This window comes from Cyphomyrmex costatus, unplaced genomic scaffold (assembly GCF_001594065.2).
Source record: "Cyphomyrmex costatus isolate MS0001 unplaced genomic scaffold, Ccosl1.0 scaffold100, whole genome shotgun sequence".
NCBI lineage: Eukaryota > Metazoa > Arthropoda > Insecta > Hymenoptera > Formicidae > Cyphomyrmex > Cyphomyrmex costatus.
In genome coordinates, this window is record NW_017274955.1 from 947,767 (window position 1) to 965,124 (window position 17,358).

Below are 17,358 nucleotides of genomic sequence, written 5' to 3' on the forward strand. Positions count from 1 at the left end.
CAATATCTGTTATCTCCTTCTATCCGCCATCTTTGGTCCGCTTTGGCCAAACTCTTAGGCATGAAGGAAGATATAAGGAGACTGCACTCGGTCTCGCCAGTCTACAAGACATGAACCCATTTTAGGTTTCGAGTTCCGTTTCCGATTCTCGACACTCGCAGCGCTCGTGAATTTAGTAGTGCTGCGCATAATGAGTGCGAGTAAGAGAAATGATCATTTCTCTTACTCGCACTCATCAGAATCGGAAGCTGAACTCGAAACCTAAAATGGGTCCACTTTTATTTTACGGAGTGGAGTCTCCTTATATCTTACTTCCTGCTCTTAGGCCTATCGCACATGAAATGCATAACTGTGCATAAGCATAACATAAGGCCGCTGGACCAATGAGCATCTTATGTTAATCGATATGGCGTCTTTATGCTGGATGCTCATTGGTCCAGCGGCCTCATGTTATGCTTATGCACAGTTATGCATTTCATGTGCGATAGGCCTTAAGCGGGGAGCAGACTTTTGCATAACGCATAAAGCATGTGCATAAGGAATTTCATTGGCCCATTTTCTTATGCATGAGTCAATGGACCAATCAAATTCTTTATGTATATGGTTTATGCGTTATGCAAAAGCTGTGCTCCCCGCTTTATTATAGGATCTCTATAGTAGTGCTGCGCATAATGAGTGCGAGTAAGAGAAATGATCAGTTCTCTTACTTGCACTCAACGACATATATACATAGACCGAGCATTCCCATGCTTTTTAGTGGTGGGGGTTGAAGCCGGAAATTGACAGTTTAAGTAGACCCGTGTTATCTCACTTTATCCATATATGTAATACTACTATATGGCTAGTGCCTATAAGAGGGAGTGAGAGGAAGCGGTCCCAGAACCACGGTGCGGGAATATATATTTCCCTCTCTTTCTAAGAGTACTTTGAGTGTTGTGTGCATGCGTTAGATTGATTGCATCCGCCAATAGGAAAATAGAATGCGATCAGTGAGATGACGCGAACAGGTTATGCTCGTTATGCTTATTAGATATGTGCTGTTGTACACAGGCAAAAATGGTCAAGATATGTTATTTATGTGGTAAAAAGCCTAATGCGCCTAATGCGACTGAAAACATTAGTTTGCATAGGTATGAAATAGGTATTAGTTTGCACTGATTATCATGAAATTTCTGTAAGGGATTGCACTGTATTCTTATATACATAACGGCAATCTTGAAAAAGTTTATTTCATAAAATTAGGATTAATTTATTTATTCCGACTAAACTGACTCTGTTAACTGTAACAAGGTTATACCCTGAAGCGGAATCAATCACTTTTTCCTTCTTCCTTACACATATATGTATATTTATCCTTCTATTTATTATTGATGGAGGGGATGATCCGACGCATGCGCACAACGTTCAAAGTACGCTGAGAAAGAGAGAGAAGTATATTCCCGCACCGTGGTTCTGGGACATGGACTTCTCTCTCATCTAGCCATATAGTAGTATTACATATATGACTTTATCTCGCGGTATATTCAGTTATATTCTTTCCAACCAACCTTCTTGAACCGTTGGTCTACACTTTCTGCGACTAGTGTTGTCAAGAGCACATAACCTTTCTCATATTTTATTGTTGATTCCGTTTTGATCCCAGAGAGAAACACGAAAATAACGAAAAAATGTTGTTCACTGAGCAAATTTAGAAGAATGTTATATAAATGATGCATTGGTTAGGTTATAGGTTGAGATAAATGTATCACTCGATTATATTAATATAAATTTTACTATCATTAGTTAAATATAATTAGGTTTGTATAATAATTAATTGAATAAATTTGATATATTTTCAACATTATTTAAAAATAAAATAATTTTATCTCATATGTGTATGATCGCACTTTCTGACCTGTTTATTTTACACTTGCGATTGTCAAGAGCGCTTCTCTTTCTCTCTCAAAGTAGAAAGAGATGCAACGGGTCTAGTTAAACTGCCAACTTCCGGCTTCAAGCTAAGAACAGAATGCTCGATCTATGTATATATGTCGTTGCTTGCACTCATTAGAATCAGAAACTGAACTCGAAACCTAAAATGGGTTCACTTTTATTTTACGGAGTGGAGTCTCCTTATATCTTACGTCGTGGAGCGTTGCGAGCGTCAAGTGGAACGCACCTCTAGTAGTGAAGAAACAGTAGGTGTCGCTAATGAAATCGACCCAAAATGTACAAATCAAATTTATTTATGTTAATAAATTTATTTTCTGTTAACGAACACAAATAAATGTATAAATGTTATTTTTTGGTAACTTATTTTTTTCAAGGGGCCCGAAAATTCTTAGCGCTTTAGGCCCAAAAGTTTCTTAATCCGGCGCCGCCTCACAGGAGGAACTAAAAAATGTTTTACAGCAACGGGAATCACATTAAGATTCAAACTATATCTTTCCATTTATTAAATGTTTATTTCACACTTTCACAATGAACCGCACTATACTAGTTCTGACTTTGTCGTTTCGGTCTTTTAAGTTTGAGTTTCGGATACGCCAGGCGATCGGACGCTCTGAGTCACCCTTCGACAATTGCCTGAGAGTGTCGTATACATCTTGAGTCTTACTTCATTTCAAGATTTAAAACCTTTCTAACTTTAATTCTAAATTTAGTAGCAGTGGCGAGTTTGATATATTAGGTTGTTCGGAAAATATGTTTCAAATTTTCTAGTTTAAAATAGTATTCACCAATCAGTTAGCAAATAATTTTCCGTTTCTTCTGCTTCAAATATTCATCCAATATTGACAATTTAACGAAATTATTTTTTGCGTTTCATTATACAGTATTTTCACTGTGTACAATTTTTTATGTTATATCTTAAATTTTATATATAAAGCCAAAAAATGTGTGTATAAAGAAAGCAAACATGACAGAAATTGCGGCTAATTTCATTTTATATGAACATGCTTGCTTTTTTATATATTTGGTAATATTTATTGATGTTTATTATAATTTTTTAACACATATATGATTTAGTTTCGAAAGTTTCTTACTCTTAAACTCTTATTTGCCTTTAAAGTGATACAAGTATATTTGTATATTTTTTAAAAATAGTATATTATACATTTAAAAAATTAGGGATTATACTATTTGATAGAGCAAAGTTTTAGCTTTAAGAATCTGATTTCTTAATTGCGGTACGATGATTTTCAATGGAGTTATAAGTAATTAAAATCAAAATGTTTCTTTACTTTAACTCGCAACTTATTGTTAGAATCAAAAAATCATAGGAACATTGTTAAAAAACGATTTTAAAACAAACTTTCCGAACAACCTAATATTATTCAAAGCATTTACAGCGCGCTAGGATTTTTTAGTATCATTTGATACGTGTATCTTTGTCTGATACTCGCAATTTGGAAGTATCAAATTGAAGTTATCCTCTATAATGTTTATATCGAGCGTATCAAGTGATTAGTACGGATACGATAGGTATACTTAATTGCTAGATGTAAAGTGCTCGGTGTAAACTAGATCATTGGCTTCTGCACAATAGACATGGAAATGCTTGTCATGTGGCAAGATGCGACGCGATAACTAATGAACATATTAGAAATTGTAAATTTATTAGCTACTGCATTACAGTTTGTTTCGCGGTAAAGGTATAGCAGGTAACAGATTCTTGCATAAATCCGGATCTTCAATAGGTTTTAATCTAAGAGATTTCAATCTGTCAGAAAGCGTCTATATTTTATTGTACATGGTTTCTGATAGATTAAAATTTGTGCTTTATTTTATGCAAGAGTTTATGCTCTGTCTATGGCCGATATTCATAGTCGGTTCTTATTTCAAGACTGTCTTAAGTAATGTCTTAAGATGCTAAAGCGGCCCTCTGATTGGTTCGTAACTCCTCAAGACTGAACTTAAGACGGTCTTGAATATAAGAACTGACTATGAATACCGGCCTATATTCACACAAATTTGCATAACCGCATGAACGTAGGTATAAAGAAAATTATCCAATCACATTTTATGTGCAACTTTATAAGAGAAATGCAATTGGACAATTTTCTAAATGCATATGTTTATGTTTGTGTGGATATGCACTAAGTGTGTATAAAATAATCAACCAATTAGAATCCTTCATTTCCTTCCAGTTCATGTGTGAAAAAGAGAACTTTGATTGGTTGATTTTCTTATGCACTCTGCGTTATGCGCGATTATACAAAAGTTTATGTTGCGGCTTTAAGCAGAAAGCAGAGACTCTTGTATAAATTCGGATCTACAAAATAGGTTTTTAAGCTTTAAGTCATAAGAAATGGACGAATCTCACAGTCAATCTCCTTACATTCAACTAATTGCTCAATTTCTTACGGATCAAAGATAAAACATCTACTCGTATTGTAAATCCGAACTAAAACATAACACATAAGACATAATAAATTCAACCAATTAGAGTTCCTTATTTAATGGAAAGGAAGGAAACAAAAAACTTCGATTTATTTTCTTATGCATTATGCAAGAATCTGATGCTCCTCTTAAGCATTTCCGCGTTCAGTGTGTAGAAGCCAATTAAGAACACTGAAAGCATTTGCATGTTTTGATTTGTAAATTTGTGTTCATATTCTGAATTAGGGGATTTGCGTAATACGTATTATACCTCACGTTTAGCGCCAAATGCGATCAATTCGAAAGTAATTTGTCTTTTAATAAAAATATCACATATAATATTATTTATATATACATAAATATATATAGCAGTAACGTGGGATTTAATTATTAAGAGCGTCATCGATCACATTTCGATTAATCAAAATTACAACTCGTCAATATTTTATTAATATAAACTATTAATTTTTTTATTGCTTGATATATAAGAAATAAAGGGGATTCAGAGACAACGAATCAGAGACGCTGGCTCTTTAAATAAGCATTTTAAAACACATCAATGCATAATTTTAAGAGTTGAAAATTGATTCCATTAAATATATTATTACAATTTTTTATTCGTATAATTCAATTCGCGTTGATCAATTTTTTGCTTAGAAATGATTTATTTAAATTTGTTCATATTTTTTTTAAGAGAAGACTTCATGATTAAATATACATTGTAAATAGCGCAGTTAATTTCTACAACGATTATTGGGAATCAAGCACGATGTTGAATTTCGATAGACATAATCATTGATCGACGACGCAGGGAGGAAACATTAAAATTTGTATTTTGAACGCAACGATAATAACATTTTTAACAATATGACATCACAAATTGACAGGGTTGGGTTAGTTACTTTTTTTTTAAACTAAGTAAGTTAAAGTTAACAACCTTGAAAATTTAACTTATAATTAAGATACAAGTTAATGTATAATGAAATTAATTGAATTAAAAGTTAAGTTAATAAAAAAATATAATTGAAAAGTTAAAAATTTATTTTTTTCATAATTTTAGGATTTCAGTCTTAAATAACGGTAGTGACAATAAAAAAAAAACTATTTATATTTTAGAACATATCCAAAATTTTATTATATTAATTTTTTTTAATAATATAAACACTCTTTATGTACATATATTCTATTATCAATGTCAACACTCATTGCACAAAACTTCAAACTCTTATTATTAGAACCGAATAAATGCAGCAGCAAACTACAAAGTGACTACTGCAAGCTGCAAGTCTTACAAGTTAAAACCAACGATGCAAACTCGTATCCGGTTGTAGACAATAAAGGGTCTGTACTTGCAGGACGTTAACAGTGCCATCCATCAACACGGAACAGAGTGGCGTACACATAACCAATGATGCGAATATCTACTTACAGCGTGGCGCTGATCGCGTGCTGCAAGCCGGCCAGAATTCGTATTTTTGGTTACGTGGCTCATATTGTGTCTAAAGCGGGGAGCACAGACTTTTGCATAACGCATAAACCATATACATAAAGAATTTGATTGGTCCATTGACTCATGCATAAGAAAATTGACCAATGAAATTCCTTATGCACATGCTTTATGCGTTATGCAAAAGTCTGTGCTCCCCGCTTAATACTTAATTTAAAAAAAAATTATAAAAAGTTATTAGTTACTGATAAAATGTAACTAAATCAAGTTAAAAAGTTAGGAGTCTAAAATGTAATTAAGTTAAATTAAAATTAATTAACTTTTTAACTTAACTTTTAACTTTTTAATTTAGTACTACCCAACCCTGCAAAAATTGAGTTACATGTTTGCACTTAGCGTCTGTTTTCTTGTTCTAACCCAATCCTAGGACGTATTTTGGTAAATTATATGCAAACCTGGGTATGGCCATAACCACGGACATTCTGTAAATCGAAGAAATTTTAATTATAATTTATTGGCATTCATACATTTATGTATTGTTATTTTATTAGTTATTAAGTTTGGTAAAAATGGAGAAAATCAGGCTTATCATGCATTAATAAAAAAACAAAAGTTATTAAACACGTGAAAAATGATAGCTTTTATTACTAACATTTTTTACGCGTTTAAAAATAATAATTTTTGTTATACGTTTAATTTTTGTTATTAATAAAATCCTTCTTGCAATTTTTTCTAGGATGTAAAAATTCAATCTTTAAAAATTTTGCAGTATGATTATGATGCAAGTAAAAAATAAATGGTAATTATTTAGTACAGAGGAATTAAGGATAAAGTTAAAACAGTTATAGGTCTCGAGAGTTTTGATAGAGTTTTAGGATTCTTTTAAATAAGAGTGCAAGAGTTTTCTTATGTTTATAAAATAAGTTCTGGCGATTAACACTGTTTAAAATGACATTTGACAAATCTAGTACTAATATCCAATATTATAATTAGATAGTTTTGAATAGTTTTTATTTGATGTTTTTGACGAATATTAAGAGTTCCCAGTAAAAATAAATTTTAATTATTTTTTAAAGTAAAAAATAAAGACTTAATATGAAGTCCAAATGGTTTTAAGCGTATGTTTCTCTTTCAGCAAGTTTTAGAGTTCCTGGTAAATAAAACACAATATCATATTTCTATAATTAGCATTTATAAAACTTCGAAACCGAATAACTTCTTAATTACTGATCGGATTGTCTTCTGCCATATTTGTAAAGAAAAGAGAAGAAAGAAAAGAAAAGAAGATCTCTTACAGCACTGTCCAGAACTGACTAAAGAAAAATGTTGTACCTTCAAGATCGATTTTTAATTATTATACCTATTAGCCGGATCATTTAAAAAATTACTCAACCTCGAAGATGTGACTCGCGCGACATTTAATAAAATTCCGACATCTTTTTTAAATTTCCAATAGTTCTGACGACAGTTTTTGATAGTATAATACTTTAAGAGTTTTAGAAGAAAAATTATAATTGAAAGAAATCCGGCCAATAATTAAGTGACTTAATTTTGAAGGTGCAACTCGCAAAAATCAGTTAATTATTAGTTCTGATAAAATTCTTTTTAAGAATTTCTAGCCGCAGTCCTATATAGTACTTTAAGAGTTCTACAATAAATTATAATAAAATACGATTAGATCAGTAAATATAGTTAATTTTCAAGAGTTCTGATAAAAATTGAGACAAAAAGAGACAAAAATTTTTTAAGAGTTCTAGCCACAGTCCTGTACAGTACTTAAAGAGTACTATCTATAAAAAAATTATTAAATACATCAGACAATCCGGCCAGTTAAGGAGTTATTCGGTTTCAAAGTTTTGTTGTTACTAACACACTCGCCATGTTGATTGTTGGAATTATAGAGATACGATATGTTTGATCAAAAACTCTATACCTACAGAAAAAATTTCTATATTCAATGCTATTATTCTTTGATCTAGAATTAGAGATAAAAATGACCAAATTTTATGAATTTACTTGATAGTTTACTGTAAATTAGTCAACAATTTTTGGAGGCTGGTAAAATGGTAATTTAAAAAAATTATAAAATTAAAGTAATTTGATATAAGAGTATTTATAGTCATTAAGTTAAAAAGTTTAAAAACACTTTCTTTAATTAAAATTTTTATTTTTATACATATTGATATAAGAATAATTGAGAAACTATATAAGTACGTAGTAACTACAGAAACTTCAAATAAATTTTTTATTACAATTTTGAAAGCAAAAAGTGTGACAGGTACAGTCTTATTTTCCGTACTCTATTTTTCACACCTTATAAAATTATAACAATTTTAATTAGATTTTGCTCGTGTTTTGCAATGCAAAATATAAAGAAAAAAACGGTCTAAATCGAGCTGTAATAAAATTTTTTTATAAAATAAATTTTTAATTTATAATTAATACAACATAAAAATAAAAAATAAAAAATAATATAAAAATAATATCGAACGTTTCAAAATTCACGGGTTCCTCTTTATCTCTATGCTAAGGTAAAATATGGCTGATATAACTTATAAATATAAAACTTATTTATAATTTATATTTATTCTGTTATATGTGCTACTTACTATATATAATACGCAGAGTGTAGAAGATAGAAATGTCAATCATCAGTTGTTATTCTCCGCCACCAAACGAGATTACTACTTTCTAAATTCTTTGTAGTAAAATCTCCAAGAGAGTGAAAAAATACAATCATTTTTACTCTTCTTAAAAAATGGCTGTATTTTTATTCTTTTAAAGTAAGATTTTACTCCAAAAAATTTAGAGAGTATATTCCTAAATGTGTACAGGTTAAATAATTGATGTTTCCGTCAAGACAAAACCGGTTCAAATACCACGGACCGAATTAAATGCTGCTAAGAAAAGCATTTTTGCACACTGCAAAACAACTTGTGTGTTCATTAACATCTATTCTGTGTAAAAAATTAATTCAGTGGTTAAAAGGTATTTACAGTAGTGAGTAGATTGAATAATCCGAACACCATTTCTACATATCGATTCTTGTATTGAAAAAATTGTTATATATATATATATATGTATATATATTATGTTAAGTAAAAATATTGTACATATTTATATAATATTATTTATAACGTATCAGTCAATAAAGCATTGATTAAAATTAACATGACATCTCCTAATCCGTAATAGGAATCTTGTTTTTTTTATTTTTATTTTGATATGGTGAACACTCAAAGAAGCACATAAAAATGCGATTACGGTGTAATATGTTTCATGAAGAAAGCTCTGAAACACATGAAAAAATCGAATATTTTTCTTTATTATCATGTTTCTTATTTGAAGACATTAGACTTTTTCATTTTTCATGCAAATGTTTCATATATTAAATTATTCATAGAAAAACTCTTTCGAGTGCGCTATATGTACATACATTTATACATGTATATGCATTTTCAGGATTGCCACAAGTCAGGGAATTAAAAAATGCGCCAGGGAAGTTAGGAAAAGTCAGGGATTTAGCACACTTGTCAGGGAAAATAAAATAGCTGTAAATAAATTTATTATTGCCTTGTGCTTCTATGATTGGTTTGAACTACCTTTTTTTTTCTTTTTGGAATTTGTTTCCTGAAGAAAATGTGCATCTATGTTACATTGCTGAATCAACAAAATATTTAACATTTTCCGTATTACGATAAAAATACGAGAAACATTGCAAAATATGTATTGTTCAAAGTCAGGAAAAATCTCAAAATTTTTTGTCAGTAAAAGGGAAATATTAGGAAATTTTAAGATTAAAAATTTGTGGCAATCCTGATTTTAGATAAAGCAATAGGTCTGTTCGCGTTGCATGAAATCCCCAAATAATTTTGCACTTAAAGTGAGATAGATGTATATTCGGCTTTAAAAAGAAAGAAAGCGAAGATGGTAAGTGCAAAAAGTGCAAGCAACGCGAACAGACCTATTATCATCTATCCGTGTTACTAAGTGCAGTTGATCGATGTTTACTTGTTAGGCTTTCAAACTGTTAAGTGAGATACGTATCACGTACAATTTATAAATACATTACCTATTATATAAGCGTATGGTCTTTTTATCATCTTAAAATCTGTCATTTATTACAAATTTTTATTACATTAATTAATAAGTTAAAATATTTTTAAAACAAATTACAATAATATAGAATATAACAAAATAATATAGGAAAACTTAATTTTTGTACGTAACAATTTCTCAAAGTGTTATTAATGTGTAAATATTTTATTTCGTTAACATAATTGTAATCAAGCTGTGTTATTTGTATCAATTTACAATGTTTTAAATAATTTCTTATTATTAATTTTTATTAATTTATTATTTATAATAATTTTTATTATAAAATTTCTATGTTATTATATAGATTCATTAGAAAAAGATTAAGAATGTTGTATAATAATAAGGCTCAATATGTTTTTAAAACAACTAATATAGAGAAAAAGGGCAATGAGTCAATAAATTAAGTTAAAAATCCTTTTAAACTTAAAAAGATTAGGCCTTATTATGAATCATTATAGTTTTTTCAAATTCTGAATTATTATTTTACAATTTTGTTTAAAATTATTACAAACAATACAATATACAACTACAATTATTATACTGGTATAAAAAATGCATGTGAATTAAGAAAAGCAGAGTTTTAGTAAGCATATTGAGGAAAAAACTACTACACATATGTATATTTAAGATAAGTCTTTTTTTAATTTCAAATTTGTAAGAATTAAGTAACTAACAAGTATACAGATCAGTTCTCGCAATGATCACTATATATTTATTCAGAATAATTGATTAATCGACTTCGTTAGTTTTAACGTTGCCGGAATGCATTTCGAACCACAAACCCTGTACGTACGATAGTGCCAGTCCTTTATAAATCCACGCACGCCAGCCCGTTCTTGTTTCGTCGTCGATCCTCGCTTCCAAACTCTGACATAACGCCTTTCGATCATGGCTTCTTCCACTGCGTAAATCGCAGAGTAATCTCTTACGACACTCATCGTTGCACGCCGGTCGTACCGGAGAATTCTTGTAGTAATGTCTGTAAAGAATAAAGGCAATTACATCGTTTACTTTTCTTAAGGAAAGTTTGAACATCCAATTTCAGTTTTCATTTCTAAAATAATACTATAAATCGTCGTTCATATTTGTATTCGTTAGAATCCAATTGATATAAATAATGGAATGTATTAATGTGTGATGATAACTTTTTGTGTTAACATGTTATAATATCTAGGTAGCAAGCTGAGAGAGAGAGGGAGAGGGAGGGAGAGGAAGGGGAGAGAGGAAGGGGAGAGAGGAGGGGGAGAGAGAGAGAGACTATTCGTCATTTTGACATAAAAATGACATCTTTAAAAAGATACTGGAGTGACCGAACTTGATTGATGTTGACAATATACAAATTCTTTTAATTCTAAATGTAAATTAAATATGTCGATAATAACATTGACGAGATACTACATATAATAAAGATAATAATTGAGAAAAAATTGTAATTTTGCAGCAATATATGATATCTCACAACCAGCGCCTGTTCTTTTAAAAATAGATCATTTGGAGTATTCTAATTATGTTTCATGAACAGTTGGAAATAATATGTTAAATTTAACATAAATCGCATGTTCCAAATAGTCCACTCAAATTTTTGTGTTAATTTAACACAATATGAATATGTTGAATAGTAATATGGATACTATGTTCATATTTCAACAAAAATGGAATGTAATCTTGAATAAAATTTGAAGAGAATTATATGTACAATCAACATATTATTATGACAAAATTAACATATAACAAATGTTCTCTAAAAAGACGATTCGCCTAACAACACTACCTATTCCTGTTATAGAGTAAAATAAAATCAACATCCTTATTCTATAAATTTTAATATTTACTAAATACGTGCAAATTGTGATACTTTATCATATTTTTTAAATTGTTTTAATAACTTTACACTTCATATTCATTATATTTATTTAACATAAGAGACATATGTTAAATTTACATCTAAATGTGTACCTTACTTAACATAAAAACTGTAACGAGTAGATTTTTACACAAAAATACACATTTGAGATTAAAAGGAATTCACTTCCATGTTTCCGAATGCTTACTTCTGAAAATTTCAATCCATTTCAATCCATTTTTGTTTACTAGGAATACTAGGATAACATTTTTTTAAAATGAAATTATGGTATTAATCATCGTATAATGCGAACAGAATTACTTATAGTAAAGATCAAAGAGGGCCGGCTCATTAGTCATCTTGTCAATCAGCGAGTCCCAGTCCTTAGGTAAAAGTGACGCCATTTGGTAGGCTTGTCGCGCGCTGTACAACTTGTACCAAATCGGGTAATCATAAAGATTCGCTTCCTTTAGATTCATGACCCAACTCTCATGATCAACGACCATCTGGAATAAACGCATGAGTTAGAAAATGATAAAAACACTTAAGACACGCGTATGTACAAAATTATCGTTGCTAGATTGTAGGAAAGTTACTTTTTTTTAAAGGAATAAGTTACAGTTACCTGTTATCGAGTCAAAAAGTAAAAAGTTATTGTTACAAATCACTAATTTTGAAAAATAACTTGTAACAGTTACCGTCACTTAAAAATAATGATATTCTATAGCTTCTATAATATTATATTATAAATCAATAAAGAACATGAATGATAGTTAATAACGGTTACTTGTGTGCCCAAATACAATTTTTATTAAAACAAAATGTTTGTCAAAACATTATCTTACTTACTCTTGTAGTCTTGGAATGATCTCCATCAATGTAATATATTCTATAGCCTGGATTGAGATCATAATATGGCGAAACCGAAGGACCGACGTAGGCGATGCTGAGCGCTCTACCAAGGTCTGACGTATCATAAAATATCTGGAATTCGTCGTAATGTGTATGTCCAAAGAACTGTGCCGTGATTGTTGATTCATAGCTATGTAAAAACGGAAGGAGAGTATATGTCAATATATTGGAGTTCAATAACGATTTGTAAACCATCAAATCAGTACAAACCGGTTTATTATGTGATAATAATTTCTCGACCACACTTTAAGACAATCGGAATGTCCGGGAGGAATGTGACCAATTATGTGCACCTTCTCGCCATTAATTTCGGCACCTTGCAGTTCATACACAAGCCACTGTAGCTCGCTGACCGGATCCGTGCTGTTGATCAGTAACCACCAGTTTTTATTATTACAGTAATTCATGTTCACCGAAAGAATTCTGAAACCTGGTCGAACCAAAACCGAATAGAAGGCGCCGCGACGAACAGTATGAGACACACCCGCCGGCAACCAATGCCGCCAGTGTTTATCAAGTTCATCATACAACCAGGAAATACTGTTCTCTTCAGGCACAAATGGTGGTGGGAAGCTAAAAAGAACGATAATAGATATCATTTCTTACAATTAATTTAATTATTTATTTTTTAGAAAGGAATCAAAAATTAAAATACGTTGAAAACTTGCGATTCTGATCTTCTTTCTATCTACTTGAATCCCATACAGCATAGAATATTTGTAAGTATTTATTAATATTCATTTTTTGAAATGTTATATAAATACTTTATATACATTTTATATATTGAAATGTTATTAAAATATAGACTAAATATTTTATGACCCTGGTGCAGTTTCAGCAAAAAAAATTTTGCTGAAACTTTGCAGAAATTTTATTGAAATTGTCAATGAAAATGTTGAAAATTTATGTAATTGAAGTTTGGAGCATTCGTGGAGCAAAATTAAAAATAAGCCTAAACTAAACTGGCAGAAAATTAACTCATCACTCAAAATTAATCACTCATATGTACATGTGACCGAAAATTTGCTATGAAAAAAAGACAGAAGGACACTCAGTAATTGAAAAGTCTCGCATGTTCCTCCGTACTATCGCAAAGTTCCTACGTTCGTCCATACGCTCGGTGATAACCGTTCATAACGATAAAATCATTAAAACAGTAGATTTCGGATCGTTAATAGTTGAGTGAACAAATGGAAAATAGCTAAATTAATATAAATTAAATGAAAATTATCAAAGGTCTTAAATCTAAAATACAACATGGCACCATGTGCGTACAATAACAAATTAAGATATAGATTAATTCAGATAAACAAGGAATATAAACTTATAGTTTTTGAATATGGCCGAAGACACCGTGTCTCCTGATATATAGATAGTTAACTAAATCATTATATGCTTGACTTCAGCTCTCTGTATCTGTCTTCAAGTTAAGACCATTATTTATATGTATCATTTCAGAAATAAGAAAAATATGATACAATCTTTCTACATCCATAATTTTGATAACAGACCAGTCATATTATGTTTGTAATGCATTCTATAGTCGGTAATTACAGAATGGGTTGTACATTTTCCTCCGAATATATGTAAATTTATATATTCGGAAATTCTAGTTTTTAATTTTTGTTTGTTTATTCAACATAAGATGCATCGCAATCCTTGCAACTACTTTTATATATTGGGTTGGAGGATAAGTTCTGTGGTATTTTATTAGCTTAAAATTGTATATTGTACCCAATGATATATGAGAAACAAGTCGTAACGGTCAAGTTGGATCTTGGATGCTTCTATATAATTGTGTATGAATTTATATACTATGTATGTAAATTTTTAACTGCGTACCGAATTTTTTTCAGACTTGAAATGCAAGCTCTACTAAACTATCGCAGTAATATCACGAGTTAAATTGACAAACAATTTAACAATCTTTTATACTCTTTACGTATCTTAGATCGATCTTAATAATATTGAATAACATTAAAATCTGTAAATAATCAATTCTTATTGCGAAAAATATTACCTCGGTCGAGAGTTGAACTTGGATCTCTTGTATTGCGAGCATCCTAAGTTTTTAAGTCTAAAGGTTCGAGATCTCGTTGAAGCAAAAGTAATCACTTTTGACGGATATCCATATAACTCCGTAAATTGGCGTAAATGATCAGTCGTATTGAAATTTCAATTACAGATTTTGTAAGTAGAGATTTCAATCTTTAAAATGCTTTTTTAATTTTTGTCTGCGATGATTTTTCATCGAGTTACGGTGTTCTAAATATTTCCTAATTTTTAGTTCGAAAATGTTCTCTATTTGTGTTGTTGAGTAGTGTATTTTGGGACCTAAGATTCAACTTGACCTTCGAAAACCTTCCTTTTACTTATTGTGTAATCATATTTACGGTTTTAAGAAATTTTTTAACATTGTTATAAAAAATTATTTAATAATTTAATAAATAAAATTATTACTATATTATCAGTTTCTCACTTTTCACTTAAATAACCACAATTTATATGAAAAAAATCTTTTCAGTCAATTTGTTTAATTTTTTATGTATTTATAGTTCTCTTATAATAATTAAGTTACAGGGGACATTTTTATGTCTAGTTATTGAATTAAAAATATCTAAAAATCTTTTTTATGAGGTCTCTATTCTTTTTTCTCTCTCTCTCTCTCTCTCTCTTTTTCTGTTCGTACCGTGTACAGAAGTGTACTTATGAGACAGACTAAATTTGGATTTGTTCTACGTATATATAGCGTTGAAACAAGTCGCCTTTCTTATTGGAAAATAACAGAGTAAAGAATACAAATTCTAAACTATATAGATATATATATAAAACTTTTGATTTGTCTTTGTAAAGAATGGTGATGAGTCTAGCGATGCCTAATAACGATTTGTAAAGCGCAATCGGATTCGGAATCGTGTAGCGCGGATTCATAGACGCAATCAGATTAGGAATTGGGCAGCGTTGCTAATTCACGAATTGCCGAGAGAGTAACCACTAGCTGAAATATCCCATAGATTAGGTACATAATTTCATTTGATTTCATATGGATTTCATCTGATAAAAAATAATTTTTTTCACTACATATGAAATTATTTGGTAACATAAAAAAACAATTTTATCTAATATATTATATAATTATTTCTTGTAGTAATTATCGAATTATACATAGTAATAATTTCATATTTTATATAATAATAAAAATTTATAATTTTCGAAATTTTATAATGATTTTCTGTTCCACGATTACATTCAATGATTACCCCCTCGCAAATTGCGGTGTTGCAATAACAGCATCGATTTGAACGCGTAATTTTGTTGATTTTGTTACTAATTTCGATCAAAAAGAGAAACTTGAGAGAGGACATGAGAGCTTTCAAAAATGTTGCTAATTTTGAGCGTTTTTACTAATAGCGTTAAAAGGTGAATGTTGTTACAAATCGATAATAATACCCTTATTCCAAGACGGGCGGAAACTCCAATACCCCTGAGAAGGGTGCAAGGAGTCGTCATACTGGGTCAATATAACAAGTATTTCTAAAAAAAAAAGAATTGATAGCGAAAAGTTGAATTTTTGTCTACACTTAATTTTAATATCGATTGTCGTGAAATATGATTTCTGTATCTTTTGAAAGACAACCATTTTATCCGAATACGTACAATTTTTTTATTCTGATAGCGACAAAATTAATATTAAAGGAGTAACCTTTTTCAGAGAAATTTTAGCTCAATTTCAGCAATTTTTCAATATGTTAGCTAAAAAATTTATTTCTACTGAAATTTCAGCAAATTTTCAATAATTTCATTGAAATGTTCCAAAATGTGGAATAATTTCAGCGAAATTCTTTCATCAGGGCTAGCTGCAACTTGATTTTTCATTAGGAATGCAAGAACTGCAATATATAAAAAATTGAATCAACTTGATTGAAAACATATTTTTTTCATATAAATTATGCGTGATCTTTTTAACAGTCACGCAATTCCATAAAGCTAGTAAATCTTTAATAAGATCTTGTTAATGCCACGCGTATAAAATAGTGAAATATTCATCTCACATGGTAAAACATTGGTACAGCCATTAAGATTCACCCTGTATATACATGCATCTTACGAATGTACCTGTTAACTGGTGCGCTCTCGTGATTTCCTAAAGCCGGAAAAATTGGTATTCCGGGAAACATCTCAACCATCTGCGCAACCGTATCACGCAAGATTTTTAAATTTTCTTCTCGCGTTTGATTCCAGATATCATGAGCAGGTAAATCTCCGGTCCACAAAATATAATCAATGTCCTGGAAATTTTTTAAATGATAAAGAGAGATTTTCTCTATCTCCCAGTACAAAATAGAGAAATCAAACAACTATAAGGACAATCGAAAAATCTATGAAAGTAATCCGGAAGTAATTGAAACTTTTTATTATACATAAGAAATAATTATTAATAAATTAATTTAAGAAACTATATTATAATTAATAAATCAATTACTTCTTCGTTTTATTTATTGGTCAAAATATTACTAAAAATTCTTTTCAAGCAGTGAGGTTTGCTTTTGAACAATAAACGTCTCCTCCTTTTTATCGTCATCTCTTTAAAGACTAATCTATAATGTTTTTTGTTTACTATTTTTTGTTTTTTATCTCTTATCTTTTTATTTCTGCAGGCACTGTTTCATCAACAATCGCGTTTTTTGTCTCTTCAGAA

The 17,358-nt window shown here is 30.0% G+C and overlaps 1 protein-coding gene and 1 long non-coding RNA gene across 3 annotated transcripts in view; one reads left to right on the plus strand and one right to left on the minus strand.

Annotated features, from left to right (window-relative positions):
• Positions 1–6,213: 6,213 nt before the first annotated feature.
• The window catches only part of LOC108771542 (sphingomyelin phosphodiesterase), a 41,668-nt gene continuing 30,523 nt past the window's right edge, over positions 6,214–17,358 (minus strand). Inside the window, exons 6-11 of one of the 2 annotated variants that reach the window (XM_018536869.1) lie at positions 16,776–16,948; positions 12,870–13,232; positions 12,597–12,789; positions 12,069–12,253; positions 10,698–10,883; positions 6,214–6,288 (exon numbers count right to left, since the gene is read on the minus strand). In XM_018536869.1, the coding sequence (XP_018392371.1) occupies positions 6,219–6,288; positions 10,698–10,883; positions 12,069–12,253; positions 12,597–12,789; positions 12,870–13,232; positions 16,776–16,948 (1,170 nt within the window). In that variant the 3' untranslated portion in view covers positions 6,214–6,218. Of the gene's footprint in view, positions 6,289–9,032; positions 9,098–10,697; positions 10,884–12,068; positions 12,254–12,596; positions 12,790–12,869; positions 13,233–16,775; positions 16,949–17,358 lie in introns of those variants that run through there. The other variant, XM_018536861.1, reaches the window with a different exon arrangement.
• LOC108771558 (uncharacterized) lies at positions 13,151–16,975 on the plus strand. The gene is made up of 3 exons (XR_001940647.1): positions 13,151–13,224; positions 13,292–13,378; positions 16,902–16,975. It is a non-coding gene; the product is annotated as an uncharacterized LOC108771558 (long non-coding RNA).